The following is a 14,122-nucleotide window of genomic DNA, read 5'->3' as shown; positions in this document are numbered from 1 at the left end:
TGTGGGTGGGGGTGGACAGGTTCAGTTTGAGAGGGACCGGGGGGGGGGGGGGGGGGGGGGGATGAAAATGTGCCGCCAAACAGACCTCAAAGCAAAGCCAGTGTAATGTAAAAAAAGAAGAAGAAGAAGGAAGTAGTGTGTACCTTATGTTCAATCAGCTCAGCTCGCTGGCCCCTAAAGTTTTTTGGGGTCCTTGATTCCCCTGTGTGGGTCATCCGGGAAGCTTTGCGGTTTTTGGATTGTCCGCATGCCTCGTGCACCTGTCTGTCAAGGAACAAGTGGGACAAAGACAGGTGGAAATCCCTTGCTGAAACTCATATTTGTTCTTTGTCGTTGTATGAGCTAATTAGATTTTATTAGAAGAACCTCACGTCCGCAGGAAGTGCAGTTAAACGTGTGATCGTTTAACTGCATAACCAAATCTGTTAGTTTTATTTCCTTTAAAACGACGAAGAGGAGAAATTCCTCTTAAATTATGGCAAAATCTATACATATATATTTAAAAAATAATAATAGTACAAATCTTATTCGCGTTTATGTTAAGCTGAAAGTAGATTTACCCCAGCCAGTTCGGATTTTGCGTCCGGGCAGTTACAAACGCCAAACCCACAAGTTAGATGTAATCATATCGCATCACAGAGATTTTAAAGTTACACATTTAGTGCGAGTAGTAAATGCTAAGGGATTAAATCAAGCATCGGCATCAGTGCTTCTTCATTTGTTCATACCGAGGCTCTTTCTAATTGCGAGATACAATTTAAGTTATGTCCCCGCGTCCAGCAACTTTAATTATAGTGGAAGGAGGTCAGTCATAAGCGGATATTTGACCCGGCTCCTTGTGTGGCATCGCGCCCTTTACCGTTAAAGTCGCCAAAATAGTTCTGGACTCCGCTGGATTTACCATGTGCACCCAGTCCCACCCAGTGCACCTGAGTTGTTTTTACCCCCCAGTAACTTATATGTTGTGAATTTGTCACCTACCAGGAGAGGGGCTCGTCAAAGGACATTTTAGACGCAAGAACTTTCCCAGATGGGTTTAGCCTGCCAACTTTGTGCATTTCTCCGGAACTGCAATCCTGTTGCTTGAATTATGCTTACGTGTACTAATGAAGACTAATTAAAACATGACAAACATCGACCTTTAGTGCATTCTAAGTAGGGCTGCAAGCATGTCTTAGATTACTGGTATATGGAAATGAAGTCTGTTAGCCTATTTGACAATATACATACGGGCGACATACAGTAAGACATAAGCAGACTGTCCACATTAGTTGTAAAATCACGCAAACGTAAGGGCTTATATATATGTATATATGTTTTAATATTGTAATATTTTAAACGTGCTTCATTGATACAGCTAATGGCCACAACCAGCTAATCTTCTTGAATCTCAAATCCACATTTCATTTTTAAATGAATCTCCTACTATTTAATTCTTTTTTCTTTCTTTTTCTTTCAGAAAACTAAAGAATACACACGGATATTGACCTGTGGTGTAAATTTTAGCCTTCTCTCTGTTTGTGAGATGTTGTTGTCTGCCTCCCAGGATAGATCTCGCAATGGAAATGCTCACCTTGATTTATTCCATCACCTTTTATTCAGCTGTTATTATTATTATTATTATTATTGTTATTACCCTGGTCGATTTACAGAGTCTGATCTGGGCGCTAGGATGCACTGGGTGTGTTTAATTTACACTGGGAAGGATTTGTTTGGATGGCATGCATAATGTGCCATCACCTGAGGTTTATGCTGTCATTTTATTATTGTCCTGCGGTGGAAGAAAAGGAATCAACTGGAATGGCACACAAGGCTGAGCATGTTGACTGAACTGATAAATCTCACACGACACAAACACTTCTAATGATGATTCTGTATCAGTCTGTTTAATGTTTTTAAGCGTTCATACTTTTATTTGTTTGGGTTTTTTCCCCCCGTGATTTCACCCACTGGAGGAACTGCGACCAAAAAGAGAATCACAGCCTCTTAAAGGGAGAAAAGGTGTGAATGGATCATTTCACCCTCAGACAGGAATACGCAGAGAAGGCAGAGAGCAGCCCGAGACTGCCATTTGAATGGATCTGAGAGGTAATTTGAGCTAAAATGGAGTCCACTTCTGAGCCACTCACTCAGCCCCCCCATGGCATCCACTGTAATTCATTATTCCTGGCCGGCACTGGGAGAGGCAATGAGCGAGGGCAGAGGACAGGAGTGGACCCAGCTCTGGTGTAATGAAGACTCAGTAGACCTAAACCAGTCTCGCACACACTCGCACACGCACTTGCACACACAAAATCTTTCATTATATTTCAGAGAGAGCAGGACATTAATGCCACTGAAGACCTTTTGGCAGAGAAAAAAAGTGCAATGATTTTCTCCACACTCAATCCATTTCATTGACCTTTTCTATCATGCATGTGACTCTGCCCGCTCACTGCACTGTGAGATAAATATTCCAAGGATAATATTCCTCTGCTGTTTTAATAAATTATCTTTCTGAATCCAAAGTTTTAAGAGGCTTTAAGGAGAATATGAGCGTATTTGTAATTACTTTTACTTTTAATTGCCTTCATTTTTCTTCATGTGCTGTGTTTTCTTGCTTTCTCAGATTCCAACACTCCGGTTGTTCTTTGTTCGACGCCTCTAAAGACTTGTTTTTTCTACATTTCCATACAAGTAGTTAGGTGAAAACCTCTACAGAGATGAGGCCCTTCCAGACCTTCCTTTTCCTTGTCCTTCCACTAGGGGTCTATAGATGTCCTGTCCAGACAAGCTGGGAGGATAAATACTGTCATCTGGTGGTAACAAAAGCCATCACTACTGGGTAATCTGGTACTATACTGCATGTTTTCTTTCCCCAGAATATATGCATCTTAATATCTTTATCCACTACCACACCACAACGCGGTACTTTACAATACATTTAGTTTTTTTAAACAACAAAACGAATAAAGTAGTCAAAATTTCATTTTTCTTTGTCCTGGATGAAACAAACAGAAGTTTAGTGCCACAGGTGGAGCATGAAATAAAGCAAACAGTGCCTGTGTAACAGCAGCTCACAGATTTTAAATGTGTGTGACAGCCAGGTGAGATGACAGGCGCTCCCCCAGATGGGTTTACCACAGAGACGCGTGTTCAAAGCGAGGCAGGCCACCAGCGTTCAGTGAAGACAAAGTCAGAAGTTATAGAGGAGAGGAGAAGTTCAGCATTCAAATGTTTCGATAGGAAAAGAAAGAATAAACGTGAAAGTAGCTGATGGTTTCAATACATTTTTTCAGATTGTAGATGCAGATGCATTAGTGTGAGACTAGTTTTTCTACTAAGACAAATCTGAATGCTTGCAAGACTGGGGTAAGAAAGTGATGAAAATAAAGTTTTACTACAAATTATGCACCGAGTTATGAACATTTTGTTTCTTGTTAAGTTTGAACAGCTGTTTAAGTGAAAAGATTTCTAAAGGAAATGTTTATTTTGATGGGCGGATCTGCTGAAAATGGTCACAACCCCATAAAATTAGTACCTGTTGGTTTAATGGTTTTTAATGTATTTTATAATTATGCCTTACGTGCACCATTGTGATATGTAAAGTCTTCAGCTGTTGCATACATTTAGAAGTTCCAGCAATTCACTAATACACATATTTAAAATAATAATTTGGCCAAATTTAGTCTATTCAGATACAAATAGAAAGAAGAGCTGTAAAAATTGTAAACATCTTCTAGTGACATTGTAAATGCAATCCTGTTTGCAAACTGTTCAATGGTGTATTCCTGAAATGCAATACAGTGACAGGAACAAAACCAAATCTGAAATATAATCCAGATGAAGTGTAAAGTAGCACAAAATAGTAATACTCGCTGCCTTCTACACTGTTGAGGGACGGTAAACGCAAGAGCAAATCTAAAGAAGCAGTTTAGTATAGGATTGCATCTTCTTTCTCAGTACACCTCTGAACACCACCTTTTTTTTCCTTGAAAAATTTAGTTTTTGAAATATTGCCTCATCACAAAAAAACTCTCAAAGGCAAATATATTCAAAAGTGCCAACACCACTAGAGTTGCTCTGAATTGCTGAAGCCTTTTTCTTCCAGTTCGAGCTGCTTTTTTTAAAAAAAAAATTTATTTTTATCTCCTAAGAACTCATAAAAGTGAGAAACTAAGAAATACTATAAAATTACAGAACCACACAGTGCAGCAAAGAACTATTATTATTATTACATTACATACATATTGGCCTTAAACTCTGCTGTATCATACTGTTATATTTTAATAGCAATACCACCGGTGTGTTTCATGAGCAAAACTCGTACTCATACTTCTTCCATCGTGCCAACTTATTCTGGAAAGCTGCACTAATCATTTTCCACTTTATTTTGGAGTCTCTCTCATTTCCTTTGGCTAGTTTAAAACAAATATATATCTGTACAGTGTAATTTTTATATGAATATACCTTCTTGTCTTGTTCTTTCTGCTGCTGTTTTCCTCCTCGGACCAATAAAGCTATTTTTTAAATCTGATTTTATCCATCTTGTATACCGTGATCTGTACTAAACAGACGCAGTAAGTGAGACTCTCATTTCAAGAGACAAAAAAATTGCAAAGAGAATGAAGTTAAATACAAAGTAAACAAGTTAAATTTGCTATACTCCAGTGTAGAGTTGTAAATCTTTGTCTTCATGTTTGCTGGCAGTCGACTCGCTGCACAAAATGCGAGGCCAAGTAACACAAATTTCAAAGTCAAAAAAGTGCTGCTAAGAGATGATAGCAGTCTGCCGGAGCAAACCTATAGGTGCCGTGAATCAATATATCTGATGTGCCCTCGCTTGTCTTCTTGCCTGGAAGGAAGGATAGAGAGACGGAGAGACGGAGGGGAGGGGGCGCTTTTGGCAATGAGGGGGGTTCTCTAATGGAGTCTTTCAGTTTGCTGTGGCTGGAAATGAAAGGAGGTTGAAGCCTGGCCAATTATTCTGCCTGAGAAGAGTAGGAGACTGAAAGAGGAGGGAGAGGAAAGAGATGGCGTGTGGCGCCGTTGCCCTGTTAGAGGATGGGTAGATGGATGGATGGATAGATGGGATAGAGGGATTGATGGAAAACAAAAACAGATGCATGCGAGTATAGAGGGACTTCCAGAACGAGGGATTGATTCAGAATAGCCCACAGCCATTGGCCCCGCTCCCAGAAATTTCCCCCCAGTGCAAAAGGTTAACTGTCAGTCCCCCGCTAGGTATAAATAGAAGTCTGCCCTCCAGAAAGGCGTGTTCAGAGAGGGGGTAGACAGAGGAGGGGAGGGAGGGCAGTTCCTCATGATCCCAGTGACACACAGCAGAGGGGGGTGGTTTCAGGGTTTTTTGGTGGGTTGCAGAGGGTCTTACAGAGAAGAGGAAGGAGAGGGAAGATGCAGCCAAAGACAGTACAAAGGAGGGGACAAAAGAGTGTCCTCATCTATTCAACATGACCGTGACAGCAGACACAACAAATGCCATCATCAGCACCCCAGAAAGCTTCATTCCAATTAAGCTGCAGCTGCATTTGACAACCAAATAAAATCTGCGGGCTAGTGTCTTACTGGAGCTGCAGAGATGTGTAATTAGGCAAGTGTCTAGTAATCAGTTTAATTATGAATGATGGTATCAGGTTCATATCACCACAGGGGAAGCTACAGTGTCTGTTATTTTCAACCAGATAGCATCCGTATGTCACATCATAGCAGTCACAAAGTCCCTCCAGTCCCACACGCGAGTAACACAATAAAATAAAAGAAATCACAAAGACATCTTTGTCAAGTGTTTTTATTTTTCACTTAAATCCAAAGTAGCAAAAATGATACACAGCTGAATTATCAGACGCACGCACACACACGGAAACTCTAAAACATTGAGACAGAAGGTGCTTCACCACCTCAAAACATAAAGCTTCCTCTTCAGTTTTAGCACACCTGAATGTACGCAGATTCGACCTGAAGTGATCTGCCACAAAAAAGGATTTAAAAAAATAAATCAGGTTTCCTTCAGTAACACTACTAAATGAGATTTTTTTAAACAACAGTTTGACACAATATTTTTTTTTTATGCTGTCTCTCTGGTTAGAGTCATTGGTATTGACTCTGAAGGCATGTAATCTCTGACAAAAGCATTGTTGTTTACAAAAAAACATAAGAAAGAGAGGATATTATTGCTGTTTTGAATGATCCACACTGCATATACTTTAAAGTTACAAATATGTTTTTTAGCCTTTGTCAGAAATAATAAATAAGGAAGAATAATCGGCTCATGTATGGTCTGATTGCACTTAATCCTCTGGACCCCCAGACACTAACGCACTGTAGGTCTAGTGTGGTAATAATACCTGTCTGATTACACAAGCAAGCCATTATACACACAAGCAGTAATGTCATTATGTTTTTTACAAGGATACAACTAAACTGTAATAGTGACAAAAGCACTACATTCTATAATACACAGGCAATCACAGATTGCAAATCTTACGTAATAACGTCCCGTCCTCTCCCATTTTAACTGGTGTCTGTTCCCAAACTATCATCTCTAGTTTGAGGATGCTGTTGAAGTCGAAAACATGTACGATCCCACAGTAAAGTGTTTTTCCAAATGGGAATGTAAGGTCCATTCTATAAAAATGCACTGGAAAGGGTTTTTTTAAACTGCTAGTATACCTGGTACATTCCTTCAAAGCATGCTTCACCTCTATGGTTCATCTCAACTCCCAGTCCCGACTAACGCTTCCTTTAAAACAGTCCTCTCTGTCGTTTTACAGCAAAGACAAGCTTGATAACTGATTAAAAATAATACTATTCGCTGGCAAAAACAACTAATTTCCATTCTAAAAAAAAAAAAATGAAGCAGCTTGAATTTTGTGCTTCAGTGATCTTCACTGTTTGTGAATATATAAAGTTAAATTGGTAGTCAACTCTTGGCGCCTTCTTTAATCATGTATTATAATCAAGTGTTAATAAATCAGAAAAATGATTTGCTTTCCTGCTGGGAATAAGATGAGAAAGCAGTTTCCCCAAATATTTCCCAAGACATTGAACTAGTCCTTCGAAAAATGTGAAACACCGTTCATTACCATACATACATTTAGTTTGGGGGCAGCGGTCACTGGATGCTTGGAAAATAAATACTTCAATTTGGTTTCATTGGGATTCTACATTGGAAAACAAAAGGATCTCTTTGTGCAAGCGAGCATCATTTTGCCCACTAGAGCAACACTTCCCTTTTATGATCATACAAAAATGAAAAGAAAGAAAGAAAAGAAAACATCATAGCACCCCCATCATTTCTTTTCTGCCATTTCCAGGATACAATCACGCCCAGGAGCACGCGTCCACTTCATGAAATTAAACCCCTCTCCTGTTCACTTCAAACAAGGACACACACACACACACACACACACAAAAAAGGCAAGGGCTGTCCGCCTGTGTAGTGTGAAGGAAGCCTTAATGCTAATGGAGCACAACAGAGGCGGGAAGGGGCTGTTTGGCTGCAAAGAGATGCAGAGGACATGGCACGTTTGATGAGGGGCTTTTCTGACCTGCACTTTTGTCATCTGAGCAAAAGATGAGGTCGTGACAAAGAGTCTTTCCTCACATCATTCTTCTCGTTCCTCACAGAACGTATCCATTTTTTCTCGGATGCTCTCGCCCGGTCGTCCACCAATCAGTCCATGTGGGGTTTCTCAACACCACCCTGGAGAAGAAAAACAAGGCCTATGTTAGTTATATATCAATCAATTTGTAATGCAGCAACAGGTTAATACTTGTATTTGCTCACAGTATAAAGGTAGCATGTTTTGTTGATCTGACTGATATTAGAATCAGTTCCCTTTTTCTTTCTCCCCAATGGCAACCTAATATTTTGCAGAATCGGGGGAAGAAAGTACTTCCTTCTCAACATCGGCTTGTTTAGTTACATGCTTAATCACCTTATTTGCTCATGAGCTCCTGCAATAGTTACATTTATCAGCCATTCAGCTTAAAATCACAGCTAATGTGTAATAAAGGGTGTTTTTTTCCATGGTTAATCCAACTAAACAGACTCTATCACTGTCATTTCCAGAAAATAAAACAAAAAAAAAGGTCTCGTGTGCCTCCTGATTCTTCTCATAAATGACCCACTGAAGCGAGTGAGCGAAAAAACACAGAACAAAACCACGAGTTCAGACTTGTGCCAACATTCCTCAGGCCTCATCGCGAAAACAAAAACAACAAGTAGCAAATGACCCTCTGGTCAGCCGAGTCCAGACTGGCTCTGTGTCTCACCATGACTGTGAAAAACAACAGCTCTTAATCTGCTTTCACGCTTTCAGTGAGTCAAACTGAGGCAGTGATGGGGACTGGTACTTTACAGACAGAATGAGGTGAGGCTTCTGGGCAGAAGCTTAATGAAGACATCAAAGCTGACTTGCTGGGATAATTATGAAGGAAGGGGGGCGTCCAATGCTCTTTGCACAGTTTTAAACCATTTGACAATGTTATCTGCTGCCGCGCCTCAGCAGAATAATTGCAAATAAAGCATGTGTGGCGCACGGGAAGCTTTTGAAGTCAGCTCTTTAGACACAGAGCGGAGGCTGATAACGATAAATGCGGAGGGATATTTTGCGCAAATACGACATACCGAAAACTTTTCAAACCATCGATGCAGAATCGCCACTTTATCCTCCAAATTTTTACATGGCCAATTAGAAAAACCTTTTGGATCAAGAGAGTCATGTGACTGGTTTCCACTGAAACTTGAAATCTTGGTAGCTCTTGAAAGGAACAGTTCATCTCAAAAGTGAAAATTAACATGTCAGCATCCAACCTCATCCCTGCTTATGCTGTTTTACACATAAAAGACAATAAAACTCCAAATATGCAAATGCTCCTTTTTTTAAAACCCTTAATTCTGAAATCTGCAAAATTTAGTAAATAAGCGAGAAAACCTAGCTATCTGACTCCAGAATAAATACAATGGATTCTACGGACTTAGCTATAGCCCCTAAATATGATGATCACAGGACAGTAAACAGTGGTTTCTTGCAGTGAGTATTGGCTTGTTTCAACTGGTAATATTCCAATAAAGCCAGGTAAGTGTTACCTCGTGAAATCAGCACTTCACACAAACATCAACATATCAGTCTGAACCTTCAGTTAAAGGATGACAGTGTGATCAAGACTTGCAGACTTTACCATGGCTAGTTGGCGTCCTATGTTACCCACAGTAACACCGCCGGAGAAGAATATGCACGGGAGCCAGGAGCGTACGTACAGGAAGTCTGGAGATGTGTACCTTAAGAGAAAAAGAGAAAAGAAGTCACACTTCAGAAAAAAATAAAAGTTAAGAAAGCCATCCCAAGCACAAGTATGAGTTGCAGTTATTACCAAATCATTACCTCCCCTCATCCCTTACTATTTTTCTATTTTGTAAAATCAGGATGATCTGCAGCTGTGTTTTTCTCTCTCTGCTGTACAGTTTTAGTTATTATTGTATTGGCTAACACGTCACTGACATCATTCCATATCCTCATACCAAAGCTGGGTTTACTCTCACAGCTGGATAACCAACTCCCACACCAAACACTGTCATTTTAGTTGTGGGTGTAATAAGAAATAAAAGAATAGTGATGACAAATCACTGCATTAGTTTTGTTTCCTCAGAAAAAGATACTCAAGAATGTTTTTGTTCCACTTTTAAAGGCTTTCCTTGAACACCCTGTTGTTGCTGATGGAGAACTTACTGGTAGACTCCATTGTAGACCAGCAGCTGTGTGATCACAGTAGCTAAAAAGGCAGTGGTGATGCCCAGTCCGAAGCCGCTCCTGGACCGGTCGAATGTCCACCACAGACCCAGGGACAAGGCCGCTAGCGTTAAGGAGAGCTGCACGTTGTTGTCGAAGTCTAGTTTCTGTGTTCCGGGAAGTTAAGGACAAACAAATCAAACAGCACGAGGATAACATCTGATTATTTCTTACACAAATATTTGGCCACCAACAAGTTGCACCACCTCTTTTTGCAAAAGGATAAAGCAGATTACTGAGCTGATGCAGACAGCAGCCAAAATTGAGTTAATTACTGGTGTACTTTTCCACTGTACTGTAACAAACAATCACAAAAGTAGCAAAAGTGCATTTGAGAGGTGTACAGGACATGGTGAAAGGATACAACACTGGCGTGGTTGATACCGACGAACACAGCGATACACCTCATGACGCTCGCCCACTCCCTCTTGAACTTGTGCGGCTCTCCCAAGTGGCTGTCGAGACAGGGATACAGCAGGCCGATAACAGCTGCAAAAAAAGCACAAAAAAAGGGAACAAACAGTCTTGAATTGTGCCAGATAAGCAGAACTTCTCTGAAATAAAAATAGGGCAAACTGTGTCATAGAGACAGACTGCTGAAGGTGCATTTCCACAGTTAGCGACACACCTGCTGTACATGCACTTCAAAAATCCCCACATGACGAGTATGCATAAACATTAGCTTTAATTTTAAAGTTGTCTTTTACTTTTTAAGTTTGCGACTTTTTAATCTAACTCCCTACATACTGTCATTAAAAGTCCAAGAATTTGTGAAGGAAACTATGTAACCACACTATTTGAATGTAAAAAGTGGACACAGTGGATATCTTACAAGAAGAGTTGGCGGAGTTACAGGAATTAGTACCTGGGTCACGAGAAAATGAATATGAAACCATTTTGACATTCGATTCGTCACTTAAAAAAACAAAACTGCTCACAGAAAGCACCAGATGCTCTTTAATACCAGCCTCTTAAGTCAGAGGATTTACTTTACCCCTCTAGCTTTTGTTAGTATATTTTTCACCTTATTCAGGCTCCAAGAAGCTTTTATCTGAGAAATACCTCCTTTGACTCGTCATTGACAATCTTTAGCTGCAATCCTACTAAGAATAGCATGCTTAGATGGGATCTGTGACAGTTGCTTGTTGTGGAACCTGAAATATCATCTGTTTCTTGGACTATTTATCAAGCATAAGAAGACATTTAATGACATCACCTTCAGGTGTGGGAAAGTAAAGAACCATAAGAGCCATAAGCCTACATCTCTTATTTCTCAGTTTGTTTCTGTCCTGCAGCATGCAATGACGAGAGGAGGGGGAGGAGCCCAGCATTTACGCGCTTCTTTCTTTCCCTCACTTCCCTGTTTCTGGCCTTAAAAGTACCTCCCCTCTCAGCTCACCCGTTATGACACCATCCAATGAGCTCGCAGCTCGCCTCGTGTCCGGCTGCCGCGACCAATCAGAGCGCAAGAAAAAGCAACATCCGTTCCAAGCCATTTTTTTTCTTTTTGATAACAGCCAGACTTAATGATGCCTTCAAAACTGATAATTAATATGAAACAAAAACAAAACTGAAAGGTGATTCATTGTCAGCTGATCATACAAATGCTCCTGACAGTGGTGATGAGAAAAGGGATGTGCTTCTGCTGGTTTAAATTCCTGCTGCTTATTATGGCAAAATCCAGCTCACAAAGGGGGATTTCCTGACCATAAGAGCCCATTTTATATACACAAGCGGTAAAACACACCACATATTATTTAAAGTGTCATTTTCTCTTCATAAGGGAAGGCTGTTGTGCTCTAACTCCTCCCCTCTCTGCATTCCTTTGTCCCCAAATTAGCTGCAAACTACTGATCACCCGGGTAAAACTACCCTTGCAGGGTCGTTTATAAAGCACCAAGTAAGCTTGATAAAATCAGCCTTTTATTCACTCACCGGCTCCTGTACCGCAGCAAGGTGGGATCCACCATGCGGACGAAAACAAAGTTGTCATCACCTCCTCGGGGAAGAGGGTAACATTTCTTTGTATCTGGAGCAAGTTGAGCACCAAGGCCAGGAACACTCCGACCGTGAAGAGGACGACACCCCGGCGGATCAGGTTGGCCGTCTGGACGTCCTGCAAGGAGATGTAGGCACTGCTGAGCACCGATGTGATGATTGACATCATCTCTTCAGCTCTGGATGCCAACCAGTTTGCGCCACAAGATGGGTGCTTAGTTTCGGTCTTTGATGAAGTGGAGCAGCTCCAACAATGCTCCTCCAGCCTGGGCATTTGGCACTTTAAAGCTAAAGAAGGAAACGAGACAGTCAACACACGAGTGCTACTGTTTTCATGTTGAAAGAAAAAAAATCGAAGAAATTGTTTTAAAATTGTTCTGGCTGCTCACCTTGATCTCCAGACGTCTTCAGAGTCAGCTCCAAACAGAATCCTCTTCTCCTGTTCATTCGCGCCTCGACAAGCAGATTTAAGCCAGGATCCCTCCTCCTCGTTTTCCTGCTCTTTTACAACAAGTGAACTGCAGTCACGTTGTTTGTTCACATCATCGTCAGCAAACACACGCAGAGCGAGAGAGAAAAAACACACAGTGCTCCTCCATTCCACCGCACAGACCTCATACCACCGACGAGAGCTTCCTCTGCAGAAAACAATCACAGCTGTGTCGGGTGAGAATCGGCAGCCAATCAGAGCGCGGCGGCTGATATGACGTGACGCCACCCCACCGCCCACTTCGTCCGGGACAGACGCACAAACAGGGAGGCTGGAGAGCAGAAGTGAAAGTGGAAACGCCAAACAACGGCTCTTTTAAAAAAGCCTTTATTCTCTCTATGATAGTTTACAAGAAAGTATAAAAGAAATCTAAGAGACAGAGGAGGCGGTTAAAAACATTTGGAATAAAAGCAGTAACTGTGACTAAACTACCACAGTACCACAGCTGTAGCTTTATATTCAACTAGAATATTACTCATTTTTTTAAAGGTAAATTTGCGTTTACCAGGCAGATCTCAAGCTCCACCTCGCTTACGTGTTGAATTATTCACTGATATTCTCTAAACAAACCCTGCTTTTCTTCGTCTGTAACTAAACAAACAGCAGTCCTCTGCACCCTTATATATAAAGCCTTTGGGAAATGGGGTCAGTGGCACAGTTCGTTTGTTTAAAAAAAAAAAACCAAACCGGTAAACTTTGGGTCACTTTTGAGGAGGTGTGGCTTGGAAGGAGGCTCGGGAAGGCGTGTAGTGCCAGCGCACGTCGGTTAGAGATAACGTGTATTCTGAAAGGTTCAATACCCCGATCACAGACTTTTGGGGCTCGTTCGACAACAACGCGAAAACGTGTTTTGCAAGAATCTGCGTTGTCCAGTCGGTCGTGAGTAGGTCAGTGCAATAACAAACACCCTCCTGCTGGATACGTGCAGCAGGACACATGCAACTACCGGAGCACATTTTGCTTCTGCGCCCGAGGAAAACCTCACCTCGCACGTGGATGAAAATCTACTCCCGTGCAAGCTTCCTCACTTGTTGTGTTTCCAAAAAAGATAAATCAAACGTTTTCAGTTCTTTTCACTTTGTAAAAGCCCCACAAAAAACCTGAGTCACATTTACTTAATAATATCAGCTTCTGGCACTTACAAAGCAATACCATGGATGAATCATTTCTTTATGCAAATAAGACTTGGAAAAAGTGAGTTGATGCCTCATGACCTGGAGCAAATGTGGTAAACAAAAACAGAGACCGTATCAGTGTGACAGCATTTCATTTCAATTAGGTTTAATTAAATGTATTTTTTGGGGGTGTAATTAACAGTGCTCTTGATATTTTGGGGGTATTATATTAATCGTGTGTGTGTTTTTGGCACATTTGTGGTGTTCAAATGTAGAGAGTTCGGCACTAAATCAGGGTGCAGTGTTGGTTTTCACCCAATGTTCAGCTTCAAAGCTTCCACCCAGCTGCCGAATTTATCTCTTCTTAGTTATGGCTGATTTGATGTGCAGTGTGGAGAAAATCAATGTACGATTTATCAGGAGTATTTGTGGAAATAACTGTATTTATAATAACAATAATAATAATAATGGACATTGTAACACTGTGGGCACACCAAGGACTTTTTAGTTTTGCTAGTGGTTTTGGCTCTAGGGTTTGGTTGCTTCACCACTTTGGCTGCATGGCCATGACTTTTGGTGAAGACAATCAGAGTCTTCAGGGGTCAAATCATAATGAGTCTGTTGATTCTCTGACTTTTATTCTAGCACCACAAACAGATTAAAGGCAGCAGTTATCCTGTTAAATATGTATCAAAATCTACTTGTTGGATTCACACTATTTTTCGTAG

General features: G+C 41.0%; 1 protein-coding gene across 1 annotated transcript; it reads right to left on the bottom strand.

The window, feature by feature from the left end:
• Positions 1–5,772: 5,772 nt before the first annotated feature.
• insig1 (insulin induced gene 1) lies at positions 5,773–12,891 on the bottom strand. The gene is made up of 7 exons (XM_004546815.5): positions 12,785–12,891; positions 12,179–12,550; positions 11,727–12,077; positions 10,156–10,280; positions 9,732–9,898; positions 9,184–9,283; positions 5,773–7,702 (listed from the first exon to the last, which is right to left on the bottom strand). The coding sequence occupies exons 2-7, from the start codon at positions 12,234–12,236 to the stop codon at positions 7,673–7,675; spliced, it is 831 nt and encodes a 276-aa protein (XP_004546872.2). The 5' UTR covers positions 12,237–12,550; positions 12,785–12,891; the 3' UTR covers positions 5,773–7,672.
• Positions 12,892–14,122: the final 1,231 nt, after the last annotated feature.

The sequence above is a fragment of the Maylandia zebra genome, linkage group LG9, assembly GCF_041146795.1.
Source record: "Maylandia zebra isolate NMK-2024a linkage group LG9, Mzebra_GT3a, whole genome shotgun sequence".
Classification (NCBI taxonomy): Eukaryota; Metazoa; Chordata; class Actinopteri; order Cichliformes; family Cichlidae; genus Maylandia; species Maylandia zebra.
This window is presented reverse-complemented; position numbering and strand designations above follow the sequence as displayed.